Source organism: Phacochoerus africanus, chromosome 3, assembly GCF_016906955.1.
Source record: "Phacochoerus africanus isolate WHEZ1 chromosome 3, ROS_Pafr_v1, whole genome shotgun sequence".
Taxonomy (NCBI): domain Eukaryota; kingdom Metazoa; phylum Chordata; class Mammalia; order Artiodactyla; family Suidae; genus Phacochoerus; species Phacochoerus africanus.
In genome coordinates this window covers 115,638,147-115,656,169 of record NC_062546.1, presented here as the reverse complement: position 1 = coordinate 115,656,169, position 18,023 = coordinate 115,638,147, and the positions used below count along the sequence as shown (strand labels likewise).

The window sequence follows — 18,023 nt, the reverse complement described above, 5'->3', positions numbered from 1 at the left end:
ATTTATCAGCTTCCATTTATTGATGCTGAACAAGCACTAGCCCTATGCTGAGTGACTTCACAGTTTAATCATGTTTAATCCCCAGGACCACACTTCAAGGACATTAGTGTTCCCATTTTACTGTGGAGGTCACAGAGATAGAGGGAGACAATTCAAGATTTAAATCCATTTCTGATCCTGAGGGTCTGAGCTGATCCCAGGGCACCACACCAGAACTGGGTGTCAGCAGGTAGAGGGGAAAACCCCCTCCTGTTCTGCTCTGTGCATCCCAGTGGCTCCAGTCCTTTGTCTAGGAAGCTTAGCCCTGGGCTTTTCAGCCCCGTTTACTCTTGTTTCAGAGCTGTACCTGGTACAATGCTACCACCCCATTTTTATTTTTATTTTTTTTTACAGCTTGCCTATATTCAATTTATTTTTCTGAGATGTAGTTATATATCTTACCTGCTTTTAATGGAGTTTCATTTTGCTACCCAGCATAATCTTGGTTCCTGTGGTGTAAAAGGAGGAAAATACTGTGAAGCTCAGCCAGAGTTCTCAACAGATGTTCTGCATGTCTCTTTCCGTCGTCCTAGCAATGCATCACTTTCAGATGCCTTAGCCTGGGCCTGCCAGCATCGCTCTGCCCACGCCAAATGCTTCCAGAGAGTGTGCAATAAGCAAAAATGGGAGTCAGGTTAAAATCACCAAAGTCATTTCATTCTGATTCTTGAGCATATTAGCATCTGGACTTGGCGAAGTACCACCTGCTCTCAGGAAAGCTAGTATGGCGTCAAATCTGTGCAATAAGGGAAACACAAGTTTTCTGTTTTAAGAAACCTGACTGTGTAAAAATCAGAATAGGATCATATCATCTTGGACAAATTATTATCCTTTGTGAAGATTTGTTTTATTAAAAAAAAAAAAAACAGATTGGCCAGAAAGTACCTTTTGTCATTTAACTTTCCCATTACTGTAAAACAAAACAAAACAATGCAATGGTGGCCCATTTGCAAAAGTGTGATTTACACATACCTTTTAAAAGCTACCTCTGTAACAAATCAGATGTCAAAGCACACAAGAGTTATATTTAAAGCACACTGCAAAGGTTTACTGTCAAACTCAACTTTAAGTGCAGGAGTGGGTTAGGGTAAGAGATATTCTATGAAGGATTCGGAATATAGCTGTCTTTCTGCCTGGGAGGGGTTATAGTGCAGTCAGCTGGATAATATTTATGAAGTTCTCAAATGTGTACTGTGCGTGATTTGATTCAGTTAAACATATAATCCAAAATGACAGTGTCTCACCCCGCTTGGCTCACCTTCAGGCAAACGGAGGAAGGCGGCTATACAAGGTGACCTTTCAAGGTCCCCTACCTTATGGGACTTTGAATGATTAGCCATAACCTCTGTGCCTGTGCTCTGTCGGTGTTCCCTCTACACCCTAAGAAGGTGCTAAAGACATGGATGGTGCCCTATGCAAGTCCTGTGGTGTCTGAAGTGTAATTTATCCAGGTTTCTCCATCCTGGTGGAGTTGTGTTGCCTGGGACTGCAGGGTCAAAGGCAGGGGAATGGGGAATGGAAGGATGTGGTGTAAGACATGCAGTTAGCCCAGCCACCATGTCTCAAAGTGAATTGCAGGATGACTGCAAGGTAATTTGATGATAGAAGGCAGCTGGAGATGGTGGATGGCGAGCCCTGAAGAGAATGGATAAAAATGTCTCACTTGCTTTAGGAAAAGTCTGAGTGTCTTTTCTCTATCCATCTCATCTGACCGCTGTAGCATTCAGTCCCATGATTTAAAAAGGACACTTTTCCATTAAGAGAGAGCATCCCCATTTTAACAGATGATGAAGATATGAAATAAAAAAATAAAAAAGATTTCTTAAAAACAAATTTTGGGAATTCCCATTGTGGCTTAGTAAGTTAAGAACCTGACATAGTGTCCCTGATGATGTAGGTTCAGTCCCTGGCCTGGCTCAGTGGGTTGAGCATCTAGTGTTGCCACAAGCTGCGCCATAGATCACAGATGGCAGCTCAGATCCAGTGTTGCTGTGGCATAAGCCTTTAGCTGTAGCTCCTGTTCAACCCCTAGCCTAGGAACTTCCATATGCTGCAGGTGCAACTGTAAAGTGAAAAAAAAAATTAAAAACAAATTTTGGGAGTTCCTACTGTGGCACATTGGATTAAGGATCCAGCATTGCTGCAGCTGTGCATAGGTCACAGCTGTGGCTCCGATTTGATCCCTGGCCCAGGAACTTCCATATGCTGTGGGTGCAATGAAAAAGGAAAAGTAAAACAAAAACTTTAAACCTGCAATAATGTGTCTGTACCCAATAAGAATGGGAAAAGACACTTTGGATTTTTTTATCCGGGCCATAATAACTGCAAACCCATGTAGGATCCCTTTAAATATTTATGCATGGTTCATTTTTCTATCATCATATATAGTGAAATAGCATTCCTACCTGAGCAGTCTTCTGGCTGTATATAAAACAGGGATAGGCTGCAAGCTTACTGCTCTCATTATGGTGATAAGAATCTAGCCAATGCAAAAGAAACTCTAGTAAGCCTGAGGGATTTTTTTTTTTTTTTAAAGAATGAAGCAATCATCCTAGAAAAATACTGCAAAACAGCAAAAATTTTTAAATTAGGATGAAAAGGCAAAATATGGACAACATAATCTGTATTGTTTGCAGAAAGAGAGAAAACATTTCCTTTATAGAAATAGATGTAAAGGGATATAGGAAATATATCTGCTCTTTGTAAATTTATTAAATGCAACTTTCTTTTTTCTCTTTCTTTCTTTTAGATAAAAAACCTCTTCATGAAATAAAACCCCAAAGTAAGTTATTTTTCCTCTTGTGAATATCATTTCATTCTCATATTTGCTGCCTTACTGCTGTATTTGTTTAAAGAGCCAAACAGAATTGAAGTTCGTAGGAAAGATCCAGGGTTTTCTGGGGCTTCTCATTGGGTTTGGAGTCACATATCAGAGGTTTAAATGGAAAAGAAATAATGCACATCCCTCTCACCTCCCTCAGAATAAAAGTAAATCTCTCCAGTTGATTCTGCCTCCCTATATCAGTCCATTTCTCTGCAAATGTCATCTAGGACTCTTCTTTCTGAGGACATTTATGTCATTAAAATTAATAAATATTTGTCAGTACAGACTTTCATCAGAGAAGCCTTGGGCCATAGAATGATTACAAGACTGTCCACCTAGGAGCAGGGAGGGGACATTTGAGAGACAAACCCTGAAATCCATGGCAACTGGGTAGACTAAGAACCTGTATTTCACAGTGAAATGGTCAGGAATTGAAAGTGGTGGGTGGGAGCTGGCTTGAGCTTTCTATACATGGGCTAGCTTTCCTGAGAGGCCTTTGAGTTCCCTGCATCTTATGCGTCTGGTAGGTTTGGGGCAAGCAGCACAGGCTGAATGATTGGCAGCTGGGAATTCTACCCTGTGGTTCTCAGTCTGGGCTGAACTTGAGTGTCTGTAGGCCTTTTAACAATCCCCAGCTCAGGGAAATCAAAGTGGGAAGAAGGGACTAAGAACCCAGGAATCCCTATTTTAAAAGTGTCCTCGGTTGATTTCAATGTGCAGCTGTGATTGAGAACTACTGTCTTAGAAACATATTTCTTGAAAGGTAGATCAGTGATAACATGCAACAGGCTTGGGGTGTGGTGGGAGCTTGTTAAATATGGCCCCCCTCAGAATAAAACACATTATTAATTAGAATCCCCAGTGCGGGGTGGGGGTGGAGCTCCTAAGAATTTGCATTCCAGTATATTCCCAAAATGATTCTCAGAAATATGTAAAGCATACTAGGGAACTGTCCTTATGCAGTTCTTAGCAATAGCAATAGCCAGCTCTTCAGCCAGTTCAGTTTGTAAAGCTTGTGAAAGATGTTTTTGACCAGTATCTCCCATTTGAGTCTTAAATGCATGGCTTTTGACCTTTTAAATACTAAGGTATTAAAATTCAAATAGCTTGGGAGAGTTAACAGCTTTTACTTTACTTTGAAAGAATTAAGACTGTTGGAGATAGGGGTACCTTGGGGTAGGGGTCGGGAGACGTGAGAGAAAGTCTCAGTTACTAGCTGTGATGTTTATACTTCGGTATGTTGCTTCAGGCAGGCCTGATGCCATGACTTCTGGAGTCAGAGAACTTTACAGAACATCAAAAACAAACTTTCTGAACTTGTTTTCCCTGCTGTCTGCTGCCCATCAAATCATTATTGGTACTTAGGCAGTGGCCCTCTGAAGTCATCCGTGTTTCACTTGGAATTTAGAGGAAGACTAAAGCTGGGGACACCTGGTGGGGTGTGTGTGTGTTTACGTGCACATGTTGAGAGAAGGGGAAGAAAACAGGTCATTGACTGTTTGGCTTGTGCCTGTGTCAAGACCTCAGGGTGACCACTGGAGTAGTGGACCCCCCCCCCCACCCCGCTGCCTCCTGGCCATAGAGCTCCCATCATCCACTGGTCCCCACATGTGGCACAAGCAAGACCATAGGTGTCCATGTGGCGGCCAACGTGAAAGTTCCTTAGAAATGCATGCGTGTTTCTTAAAAATTAATTTCACGCTTAGTTTGTGCATCCCGTGCCATTCTAATCTGGTTACATCTGTACTTCCAGCCATAAACCCCACAGTAGCTACTTCTGGTCCTTGGGGACTCCTGAATTAGTTTCTGCTTTGGGTTCTTGCTCCTGAACACCATGCTTAATTGCTGGATACTGCCGCAGAATCGCTTATACTGTTTTAATTTGTGATTCCCTAAAAATAAAACCTTAACAGAATCAATGTGATTGCAAAAGGCTCCCAGAGGAATCCGATCCAGCTTCCCGAAGTTATGTGGTTAGGAGTGCATCAGACGAAGGCAGGCTGCAGTTTTGTTCAGTGAAAGAGGGGCTTCGTTTGAGACTCCATGAATCATCACTGATGCAAAATCAAAGTCAATTATGAAGATAATTGAGAAACAGCCTGTTCCTAGGTACAGCCGTAGACACGATCCTCCTCAAGGCCCGGTGGATGGAACCATCACTCAGCCTGGCGCGCAGATCTGTGTGTGGTGGGTCGAGGAGCCGGCTTTGAGTTGCGGGGAGGTGGGGAAAGAAAGCGAAGTCTTCAGATATCTGTTGGCAGATCATAATGACAAACTGGGGAAAATATGTGCACGGCATAGCTCATGAAAGCACTTATTGTAAATGAGATAATTTAATCAATTACGTTTCCTAATGTACTAAACCGAATGTTTCATTTTCTGCTTCTGCACATCTTAAATTATCTTCAGGTGCTTTATGAGATTTAATCATAGTTAATAGAAACTTCATTACCATCAAATGTGCTTTCAATAAATGTTGTGTAACAATGTCAGGAGGTGCAGTAAAATATAGTAGGTTCTGAATGGCAAACACGCACCCCCAGAGTCAGACTGGAAAAGGGTTTCATTCAGACAATGAGACTCCCAGAGGCTTGGGGATGAGGGTTTCTAAGAGGTACTGAGCCCCCAAGGAGCACCTGGTTCACCTTAGGCATGAAAAGGATTTCCCTTCCCCCTAGAAAATAACTCAGAACATTGTCTCTCCCCTTCTCTTTCCCAGTAGTTGTTTTGTAACTAAAAGACACACATGAGAAACACAAATCCCATTCATTGTTCTCACGTCAGCTACCTTTAGGACGTCAAGAGGTGACTGAATCCCAGTAACCTGAATCTCACCTTTTTCAAAAGTGAATTTTTAATCCAGGCCTCCTCCTCTCTTTTCTGGTTCACTGAATAATACGAGATCTTCAACTCAGTTGGGTCCAAAACAGCCTTCTAGACCCCGCTCTTGTCCTCTCCCTTCTCCAGCTCAGTTCTTCATGGATCACTACCATGTAACCTTCTCAAGTTCACCAGCTCTCCATTTTCACACTTTCCTCTCCATCCCTCCATTCTCAGCAGCTACTTATGAGGTGTTTCCCCTGATTAGGACATGTTCTATGTGGGGAATCGGTGCTGAGAAAGACACATACAGTGCCTGCTTCCAAGAGACTTAGAGTGAGGGCAGATGGAAAAAAACAACCTAGAAAATATAGCGTGCTGAGGGCTGTGAAGGTGGGAGTAGAAATAAAGCAAGGGGGAGTTCCCGTCGTGGCGCAGTGGTTAACGAATCCGACTAGGAACCATGAGGTTGCGGGTTCGGTCCCTGCCCTTGCTCAGTGGGTTGATGATCCGGCGTTGCCGTGAGCTGTGGTGTAGGTTGCAGACATGGCTCAGATCCTGCGTTGCTGTGGCTCTGGCGTAGGCCAGTGGCTACAGCTCCGATTCAACCCCTAGCCTGGGAACCTCCATATGCCACGGGAGTGGCCCAAAGAAATAGCAAAAAGACAAAAAAATAAATAAATAAAATGAAATAAAGCAAGGGAAGGGCCTCAGGTGGGGCTGGAAGGAGTGGTACCTTTTTTGTCTAAGGTATTCAGAGAGGGTCTTTGCAATAAGATCATACTGAAGAGCAGACCTGAAGAAAAGCAAAGGAACAACCCTTCTGGATGTCTGGGAGGAGAACATTCCAGGCCAAGGGGACAGCAGGATGCAAAGGCCGCATGGGGGGAGCTTGTTGCAGGACCTGGAGGGACAATTAGGCCAGGATATCTGGAGCATAGTGGCACATCAAAGAGTCCATGAGGGCTAGGGTCAAAGAAGCAGGGCAAGAGGGAAGTTGCCAAGCATGTTATAGTTCATTGTAATGACTTTGACCTTTACTGTGAGTGAGATGGAAAGCATTGAGGGTGTTTATTCATAGTGACATGACCTAATATATTCAAGGATAAACTCTACCTGCTGGGTTGAGTGTAAATATATAGGGAACCAGAAAAGAAGCCAGGGAATCTGTGACACTAATCTATCATAACAATGATCTATTCTAATAATCTAGGCTATTACAGTACCTAGGCTACTATAATAACCTAGATTCAAGATGACTCTGTCTTCGAATAGACAGCATCAGAAATTGTAGACATAGTCCATAATCTGGATGTATTCTGAAGGCAGAGGCAGGAAGATTTGCTAATGGATTGGAGTCTGAAAGAGAGAAAAGCCTTGGGGATGATTCCAAAATTTGGGCTCAGCAACTGGAGGGATGCACTTGCTGTTACTAATCTGGGGAGAACTTGGAACACATCTGGAGGGAGACTCAAGGGGTCATTTTCACAGATGCTAAATTTGAGATACCTCTGCAAATATAGATGGAGAGGTTAAGCAGGCAGTTGAATATACGAGTCTGGAGATCAGAGGAGAGTCCTGGCTGGTGGCATAAATCTAGGGTTTGTCAGAGTCCAGATGATGGTTAGGCTGTATGAGATCACTGGTTAATGAGTGTGAATAGAGGACTTAGCCCTAAAGGACAGTAACATCTAGATGTAGAGGAGGTCAGAGTCACTGCAGAGGAGACAGAAGAGTAGCAGTCAGCATCATAAGAGGAAAAAACAAGCAAAAAGAAAATTGTGTCCCAGATGAAAAACAATTTTTTGATTTTTTTTTTTTCCTAAATGTTTGTTCTGGCCATCTTCTTTGCTAACCAGGATTTCTGCCATTGCTTCCTGTATCCAGTCTCGCCTGATATCAATGTGATCTTTGGAAAACATCAATTCTGGTCACATCACCTCCGGGTTTAAATCTTTTCAATATCTGACCATTATTTTTAAGATCAAGTCCAAAGTATTTAATATGTATGTATATGATCTCATCTCAGATGACTTTTCTTTTTTATCTGCCCTGAGGGATTTTTTTTAGTTTTATTGAAGTAGAGTTGATTTACAATGTTGTGATAATTTCTGTTGTACAACAAAATCCATTCTCTTTCAGATTCTTTTCTCAGATAGATTATCACAGAATACTGGGCAGAGTTCCTTATGCACTACAGCAGGTCTGTGTTGGCCAATCATTCCATATACCACAGTGTGCACATGCCAATCCCAAACTCCCAGTCCATCCCTCCCCTCAGATGGCTTTTCTTAATCATGTCAGCTTCCATCAAACATCTTAATCATTAGGTATTTTTCTTTCTACCCTCTCACCACTTCTCATATTCTTCAGCCAGACAAAGTTTCTGAATTTTTTGAATACCGTGTGCCCATATCAGTGTATAGCACCTTAAACCCTGTTGTTTCTGCCCAAAAACACTTTCTCTCCACCTAATTTTTTTTTTTTTTTTTTTAGGCCCACATGTGCAGCACATGGAAGTTCCCAGCAGGTTAGGGGTCGAATCAGAGCTGCAGCTGCTGGCCTACACAACAGCCACAGGAATGTACGATCCGAGCTGAGTCTGTGACCTACACCACAGCTCATGGCAACACCAGATCCTTAACCCACTGAGCGAGGCCAGGGATTGAACCTACATCCTCATGGATACTAGTTGGGCTCATTACTGCTTAACCACAGCAGAAACTGCCTCTCTCCACCTAATTGTATCTGTTGAATTTATCCTTCCTTCAGGTTTTGGTGTAGGTGTCACTTCTTTTGCATGGCATTTACTATCTTTCCCCCACCCCACCCCCCACCAAGTCTAAGGTCATTACTCCTACAACTGGTCCAATGTCAAACAGTTTCCCTATTTCTCTATCATATGTTCATGGCCTTTATCCAGGGCTGGATTCCCTAACAGACGTAATTCCTGCCCTCTAGTAGACAGTACAGAGTCTTATTCACCTTTATGCTTGTAGCATTTACCACTGTGCCAAGTTATGTGTATGTTCAGTAAATAGTTGTTATTACAGTCTTGCATCCTTCTGCTAACTCCATCCTGAGCCTTTTATCATTAAGGTAATAATAAAGACTTTGCTCCTATCCTATATACTTAACTCATTCATGTAGTAGATATTTATTGGTCAATTTTTTAAAGTTTTGGCCACTCCCATGGCATATGTCAGTTCCAAGGCCAGGGATTGAATCTGAGCTACAGCAGCACCTTACACAACAATGCCAGACTTAACACTGTGTCAGGACAGGGATCAAACCTGAGCCTCCACAGGGACCCGAGCTACTGCAGAAGGGTTCTTAACCCACTGCAATTACTCTACATCAATAATTTTGGCCCAGTGAAATGTGACGGAAAAAATAAGGAATTTTCATCCTCACAACTTCAGTACAAGGTAGAAGATGATAGAAGATTTGAGAAAAGGGGAAGTAGCGAGATAGATAATCATCTATTCTGTGCCAGGTGCTATGTTTGAGTCCAAATTGTGAGCTTCCAAGAATCATTTCTATCAAAGAATGAACAAGATGTGACCTTATAAGTCTGAAAATTAGGTATTTCTCTTCTTCTCACTAACACCGATTCTAGTCTATTCCTTTCCCCCAAGCACACTGCCTTCATCCATAGTAGAATAATGTGGATTGTGGGAATCCCTATTCTATATGCTCCTCATAGGGTTAGGGAACTCCTCAGAAGATGTGCAGTCTATACTGGCAATTTGAACATTTTCTTTCCGGCTGTGTACACTTGAATGATGCCTTGAACCCACAGAATTATCTGTGACTTTGAATCATAATATCTTTAAATTCTCAGTAAACTTTGAGATTCTTTGAAGCTAACATTAGACTAGTGGCATCAGTGCTGATCTTCTAGCCATGCCTTAAAACACATTTTTTTTCCTATTTTACCCATCATTTTTCCTCATCTCCTGCTGATTATTTTCAATTGCATAAATATAGCACTTGCCACAAATTGCATGACTCGCTTGTCCTTCAGAATCATTCCCACTGTGAATCAGTTCAATCCATGCATATGTGCAACATTTGTAATTTTCTTACCACCTTAAGACTTTTTTCTAATTTTCATTCCATCATAAGTGTATGCCTTTTCTTATCACCAGTTTCAATAACATCGTTGACTTCACTGGACACAATGGGATTTTGCTCATTAAATACCCTAGAACTAAGCACAGACACAGTAAATGATGGATCATTATGTTCTTCAGCATCAGAATAACCCAGGGTACTTGGTAAAAATGTGAGTTCATCCTCAAAAAACTAAATATAGAACTATCATATCATCCAGGAATCCCAGTCCTGGGCATATATCCAGACAAACCTTTCATTCAGAAAGATACATGCACTCCTATGTTCATCGCAGCACTATTCACAATAGCCAAGACATGGAAATAACCTTAATGTCTATTGACAGATGAAAGGATTAAGATGTGATACATATACACAATGGAATATTACTCAGCCATAAAAAAGAACAAAATAAGACCATTTGCAGAAACATAGATGGACCTAGAGATTCTCATACTAATCGAGTAAGTCAGAAAGGGAAAGACAGATACCATATATCACTTATATTTGGAATCTAAAATGTGGCACATAATGAACCTATCTACAGAATAGAAACAGACTCACAGACATAGAGAGCATACTTGAGGTTGCCAAGGTTGGGGAGGAGTGGGATGTACTGGGAGTTTGGGGTTAGTAGATGCAAATTATTGCATTTGGAGTGAATAAGCAGTGAGGTTCTGCTGTACTCTGCACGGGGAACTATGTCCACTCACTTGTGATAGAACATGAGAGAAAATGCTATGAGAAAAAGAATGCATATGTATGACTAGATCATTTTGCTGTACAGCAGAAATGGACAAACCATTGTAAATCAACTATAATTTTAAAAATAAATTTAAAAAATTTTAAATGTGAATTCGTACGGCACAGCTCTCCATGTGTTAGTATATTCAAAGTTACAGAGTTTATATCGTCAATTTGCAGAATAGGAAAAATGAAAGGGAACTCATTTTCTTAGGGGGCTGGAGTTAAAATCCTGATTTTGACTCTACTTTTCATTTTACCTTGGTTTTCCTATCTGATGGGAAAAAAACATAGTTTCTTTGCAGTCGAAGGTAGAATTACCAGATAAAATACAGAACCTGTAGTTATATTTAAATTTCAGATCAATAATGAGTACATTTTTAGCAGAAGCATACCCCAAATATGGCAGGGGAAATACTTCTACTAAAGTTATTCATTCTTGATCTGAAATTCAAATTTAACCATGTCATGTTTTTATTTGCTTCATCTGGCAACTTTATCTAAAAGAAAGAATAAAATGTGTCAGAATGTGCCCTATCAAAAAATAGATTACCTCTATTGTCAATCTTGGAAGAAAGGTTAGAATTAAAATGTTAGAGGAGAGAGCTTTTTAGTAAGAGCAAAAAGTCTGGACAAAAAGGAAAAAAAAAAGCAAATCTACTAAAGTACAAGGTCTACTTGAAAAAATGGATATAGGCAGCTCTCATTTTATTGTGTTTTGCTTTATTGAGCTCTGCAGATATTGCATTTTTTTAAACAAATTGAAGGTTTGTGGCAACCCTGTGTTGTCAGATGATGGTTACCATTTTTTAGTAACAAAGTATTTTCTAGTTAAGGCATATCTATTTTTTAGACATAATGCTATTGCACACTTAATAGATGACACTATAGTGGAAACATAACTTTTATATGCACTGGGAAACCAAACAAGTTTTGTTACTTTATTATAATATTCGCTTTATTGCAGTGGTCTGGAACTACACATGTAATATCTTTGAGGTATGCCTGTAATCAGATTTAGCCAAAGAGGAGGGTCCATATAGATGAAAAATAGGCAAAAGCAGCTGAGAAATAGAATTGGGCAGAGCAGAAGGTGTCTTGAGCCTTAAGGTAAGTCCCTGTTGCCATGAACTCTATACCTAGACAGTTGCTGAACGGTCCTGGAGTGGCTATTCCAGAACCATATTTGGGAAGAGCAATCCACTTAAAATGGTCCAGAGCAAACAAAGATTGGGGCCTGGGTACCAGCTAAGATGAGGCTGTGCAACAGGCTATGGGTGCCTCCTGTTGTATCTGAGATAGGAGAAGCACTGAGGATGCAGTCAGTAAGTGTGTGAGTAGTTCAGGGAAGGGTCATTAGAAAGAAAAAGAAAGATGACTCTTCAATTTCAGTCCTGGTTGCTCATAAGATGTCATTACAAGAAAAAAAGGAATCCAAGGAAAGAAAATACTTGAAGAGATAAGAACAGTTAATTTGTAAATCAGATGACAAATTTGAGATGTGAGCACAACACACACTTGCATGATGGTTTTTGTCCATGGAGAAGGAGAGAAGAGAGAATGAAGTCTTTGATACGAGGCAAGGCAGGAGATCCTGATTGTGAGAGGGTTTGTCCCTGTAGGAATAGTTAGCACTGTCTGCGTGTGAGTGATTATCTGACTAGATGAACAAAAAGGGGCAAGAACTCAGCTTTAAAACCCCTTTGCAGAACTCTGAGAAGGAAGGGTAGTTGCTGAACAATGAGAAAGGAGAAAATAGGAGAATCAAATTTAAGGGACTTTTTGTTTTTCCTAGACGGAAGGTTGGCACCTCTTATTGCTGCAGAGCAGTGGCAAAGAATAAGACAAAGAATATTACTATTGATGAGATGGTTGTGAACAGTCTTCAAAAAGGAATGGTGGTTTGGGCAAAGGTCTGGCTTTAAAGGGTAGGGGAATTAAATATAGAAATAGTGAACCAAAAAAATCATTCAACAGTCTGGCAGGCTAGGCACATGTTAAAAAGAAATAAAGTATGTCTGTAGGTTCTGATAGGAAATATCTGCAGGATATCATCCATGGGGAAAAAAGCAAAGTAAAGTAAAGGAAATAAAATATGGAAATGTAATAATTATCTAATAATAACTTTTAGAATAAAAAATGGACTTCTTTCCCTGAAAGATCTCATAGATACTGTCAAGAAAGGTTGGCGCCTTGTATCTGGAATCTAATATATGACACAAATGAACCTATCTACAGAAAAGAAACAAACTCATGGACAAGGAGAACAGACTTTTGATTTCCAAGAGGGAGATGGAGGGACTGGGAGTTTGGGGTTAGTAGATACAAAGTATTGCACTTAGAACAGATAAGCAATGAGTTTCTGCTGTATAGCCAAGGGAACTATATCTGATCACTTTTGGTAGAACAGGATGGAGGGTAATTTGAAAAAAAGAATGTGTGTATATGTATAAATGGGTCACTTTGCAAAAATTGACAACATTGTAAATCAAGTATAACAAAAAATTTTTTAAATGGTTGGTACAGTGGAATTGGCAGCATCTTGGGAGCGCTGAGATTCGGGTTCAGTCTCTCCTCTGGCACAGTGGGTTAAGGATCCGGTGTTGCCACAGCTGCAGCTTGGATCTGATCCCTGGCCAGGGAGCTTCATATGCCAGGGAGTGGCCCCCCCCCCCCAAAAAGGTTATTCTTGGAGTTCCTGCTGTGGCACAGTGGGATAATGATCCAGCTTGTCTCTGTGGAGGCTCAGGTTCAATCCCCAGCCCGTTGCAGTGGGTTAAGAATCCAGCGCTGACACAGCTGTGGCTCAGATTGAATCTGTAGCCTAAGAACTTCTATATGCCGCAGGTGAAGCCAAAAAAAAAGGTTATTTTTGGAAAAAGGGTAATTGGAGGATAAGTTTTCTCTTGGCATAGTGTAACTTTTTATACTTCCTAAGCCTTTTTCTCGTATGCATGTATTCTACTTTTTCTTTTAACAGGGACAGAGGTTAGCTGGTTAGGGAAATTATGGAACATGGATCAAGAAATGTTTAATGTTATAAAAAATGCTCTTAAGTTCTTTTCAACAAAGAGCTGAGAGTTCTGTGGATGTAAAAAACACTGCATCTTTGAGGGCTTATCAGAGACTAAGTCAGGAGAAGGATTTGGAGGGAGGTGATTAGAAAACTAGACTGTGTGTGTAGGCAAAAGGCAAGGCTCAGGTGTGGAAGAAAAGTTTAGAGAGGGGAGACTAAAAGGGAACAATGAATGAGGTCAGGTCCCTATGGAGACAGGACAGGGTGGATCTGAGCTGGCCCGACACAGGAGGAGCAGCTGTTTGGGGGAATAGAGACAAGGAAAGGAAAAACACAGGACAGAGCAGAGGAATTTTGAGTTGTAGGGAAAGGAACTCCCATAGAATGGCCCCTATTTTTGCAAATAGAAAGGGTCAGGTGGGAAGCAGGGGTGTGGAGGAAAGAAAACAAAGTTCAGAGTTAACTTTTTTTTTTTTTGTCTTTTTAGGGCTGCACCTGCAGCATATGGAAGTTCCCAGGCTAGGGGTCAAATCGGAGCCACAGGCCACAGCCCAGCCATTCGGATCTGAGCCACGTCCTCGACCTACACCACAGCTCACAGCAACACCAGATCTTTAACCAACCAAGCAAGGCCAGGGATCAAACCCACATCCTTATGGATACGAGTCAGGTTCATAACCCACTGAACCACACCGGGAACTCCCAGAGTTAACTGTTTTTATGAATAGTGTTACTTGGTCATAGGACATGAATAAAATTTTTTAGCTGCAAGGAAGTCCCAGGTGAGTTTGCAGGGCATCATTTTGTTGAGGCTACCCGCTGGCATAGTTTGCGAGTTCCTCCTGTAGGGCAAGGTAACCCGGGTACAGAGAGGAGAGGCAGCAAGCCACGCTGCAATGGCCATTTGGGAGTGAAGGCAAATGTGTGTCCAAACTCCACCTGTGCCATTTTCTCATTACAAAGCCTTGAGTCAGTCTCTACCTTATCGGGACCCACGTCATCTTCTAGAAAAGAGGAAATATAACCCCTGCCTCAAATAGGGTTGTGAAGATGAGAATATGATCATATCTGTAGCTGTCAGAGAAGCAAGCACAGAGTGAGTGCTCCATTATTGGGCTGCTGTTGTCATCAAGGGGGTCAGGCAGTGTAATCAGGATGGCAGTTAATAGCTGGATAGAAACTTGGCCAGAGAATTGATTCTGGAGCCCAGTGGCCTGGGATTGAATCCCAGCTCTGCTACATACTTATTTTGAGGCTTTGGGCAAGACAAGTGGTTTTCTTGCCTCAGTTTACACGTTCCATTGGGCACATTTTTACAAGATTGTTGGAAGGAGGAAAGTGAGTTAATAAGTATGAAGTTGCCATATCAGTGCCTGGCATATAGTAAATGCCACTAAAGAATGTGCTATTGGGAGTTCCTATTGTGGCTCAGAGGGTTTAAGAACCTGACATAGTCTCTGTGAGGATGTGGGTTCAATCCCTGGTGTCACTCAGTGGGTTAAGGATCCAGCATTTTCTTAAGCCTCAGTGTAGGTCACAGATGTGGCTTGGATCCAGTGCTGCCATGGCAGTGGTGTAGGCTGCAGCAGAAGCTGTAGCTGCAATTCAACTCCTAGCCTAGTACTTCCATATGCTACAGGTGTGGCTATAAAAAGAAAAATAAAAAGGATGTGCTGTTGTTGTCATTCATGAGGAGGAAGTTTTGGAGAAGGGCAAGTTGGAAAGGCTGAGATGCTGATTTGTGAAGGGGCTTTAAGATTCCAAGCAATGTAGATATAATTGTAATTGATCACCAGAGTTGACCATTTAAATCTATGTATTAGGGAGTCCCTTCATGGCTAAGCAGTTGATGAACCCAACTAGGATTCATGAGGATGTGGGTTCAATCCCTGGTCTTGATCAGTGGGTTAAGGATCCAGTGTTGCCATGAGCTGTGTGGTGTAGGTCACAGATGTGGCTCGGATCCTGTGTTGGCTGTGGCTGTGACATAGGCCAGCGACAGTAGTTCTGATTCAGTCCCTAGCCTGTAAACTTCCATATGCCACAGGTATGGCCCTAAAAAAGCAAAAAAAAAAAAAAAAAAAGCTATGTATTAAAGGGGAAAAAAATGTTGCTTCTCAATGGCAGGAAGTGTAACAAACTTGAATGATAACTTCTTTCTGTTTCGGCAGGCAGTTTATTATCTTGACACTGCCCTTTGTACCCATAACACTGCCTGTGCTGGGTGAGGAGATGGCTGCTTCCGGGCCTTATATGGAGGCCAGCAAAGCAGCAGATTCTATGCCCTTCTGTTTGTTTTGCTTTTCTCAGCCCTCTCTTTGTGAATATTTATTGTTTGAATTCCTTAGTAATTTACTGCCTCATACACTTAATAATTCAAGTTGCTGAGGGTTTTTTTCTCCCTGAATTGGGAGCAGTGGTCATTGTACAGTATTTAATGAGATAAAACAGAATTGCCTATGTTTTGAAAGGCATTTTGCTGTGCTCCTTTATTAATTTTACATAGCTATTCTAAAATAGATTCTAATCTGATGTATAGTTAAGCTCATAACATGGGAATTAAGTTTCCATTAATAAATGGCATTAATATGTCTTTCAGATGAAAATCCTATGAAGAACGAAAGGCAAACTAAGTAAACAGCTCTTCTGTTTAGTCCTTTGAGGACGTAAATTACTATAAATGACTAGGTGGGATTATAATTCATGGAGACAACAATTTGTTAATTCCTCTTCCTTGAACTCTAAAGTTTGAAGGGGCTTTGAAAGGTCATTTAGCCCTTCTAACCAGGTTTGGCCAAAAAAATAAAACTACAGGCTGTCTTCGAGTCTTGCTGGTTTTGAAAGACTCCAAAAGGAGATTTCACAAGCTCCTTCAGATCTATAGTGCAGCTTTTTTAACAACCCTCCTTGCAGAAAAGGTCATTTTAATATCTAACCAGAGTCTCAATTGCTGTAATAAAAGGCCAGGTCCTCCTTTTCAGCCCTTGTTGGAGATGGTGCAGAGCTAGTGACTAGATTTATCATAAATGAGCACCTCGGAGTTCCCATTGTGGCTCAGTGGAAATGAATCTGATTACGATCCATGAGGATACACGTTTGAGCCCTGGCCTTGCTCGGTGGGTTAAGGATCCGGCCTGTTATGAGCTGTGGTGTAGGTCGCAGACGGGGCTCAGATCTGGCGTGGCTGTGGCATAGGCCGGCAGCTACAGCTCTGATTCAACCCCAAGCCTGGGAACCTCCATATGCTGCAGGTGCTGCCCTAAAAAGACACAAAATATAAAAAAGAAATAAATGAGCACCTACCGTGGGCTCCTTATAACACGTCATACATTAAAGATCATCCCAAATGACTTTATACCTTCTCTTTCCTCCAGGCCCGTGAACCCGTGAACATTTCCTTTTCAGGGTCCTTGTTCCTAGCTTTTCAGTTTTGCAGCTTTTCTCTATAGATATTCCACACTCCTTACAGCAACAAACAGATTCCTCTGTGGTTCCTGACTAGTTTGGGAGTTAAGAGATTTCACAGTCAGTTCTTGTTTTCATTTTCTTTAGCTTATAGATTGCGCACATTTTTTTTCTACCATGCATTGGGTCCTTCTGACGTTTGCCTGAGGCTTTTATGACTCTTGGAGAGAAGAAAATAGGGATGAACACACAGGAAAGACCTCAGTAACACATTGAGACATAATCAGAAGGTCAGAGAATAGGACCCTGTGCTCACAAAAGGCAGAATGGTCTGGTCAGTCACGGGGTAGCCACACTTTTGTTCACAATCACTTTGAGGAAACAACCCAGTGCCATACGCATGTGGGAGCTCACAGGCAGGAATAAACATATGTGTGTGTAAATATAAAGGAACAGAGAGGCCCCCGTGGCAGGGGTTCTACAATCAGCCTCAGACTGGGGCTTCTTTTCTACTTCTCTCACCACAGTCTGAGTCCAGGCCAGCAGTCAACACATAGTCACGCACAATGTATTCACCGATTTCTGTGGGAAATTACAGAGATGTCACTGTTTGTAAAGACTTTAAAGCAGCTAGAGAGAATGCCCTGGCATTCAGGTAATTAGCCATAAAGAGAACCACAAAATTAACCAAAATGAGTTCTAGGAACCGTAAGTGATCTAAGAGTTTAGAAAACCACGGGTTGGCAGGGGTGGCTGCATTTGCTAAGACAGTCACCTTCTTGGAGGAGGGGGGGGCCCTGTGCTAGCACCTGGCAAATGGGTAGATAAAGATGGGTAGGGAACAGGTGCCTCAGTGGGTGGGGGATATACTGCACTGACCCATCATTGGAATCTGAAAGGGGTACAGGGCCTTTCATAGCAGGGTCTACCTAGCAGGTCAGTTAATTACCATCGAATCTGGTGGTGCAGTGCGGAGTGCCTGAGCACAGGGATAGACGTGGAAGCTGCCAGGTCCTGGGAAGAGCCTGCACCTTGTGGCCATGAGGCTGGAGTGATACC

The 18,023-nt window shown here is 41.8% G+C and overlaps 1 protein-coding gene across 1 annotated transcript in view; it reads left to right on the top strand.

Annotated features, from left to right (window-relative positions):
• UNC5D (unc-5 netrin receptor D) overlaps positions 1–18,023 on the top strand; it is a 258,218-nt gene that overhangs the window by 157,634 nt on the left and 82,561 nt on the right. Inside the window, exon 8 of the mRNA XM_047770238.1 lies at positions 2,789–2,821. Coding sequence (XP_047626194.1) covers positions 2,789–2,821 — 33 coding nt within the window. The remainder of the gene's footprint in view (positions 1–2,788; positions 2,822–18,023) is intronic.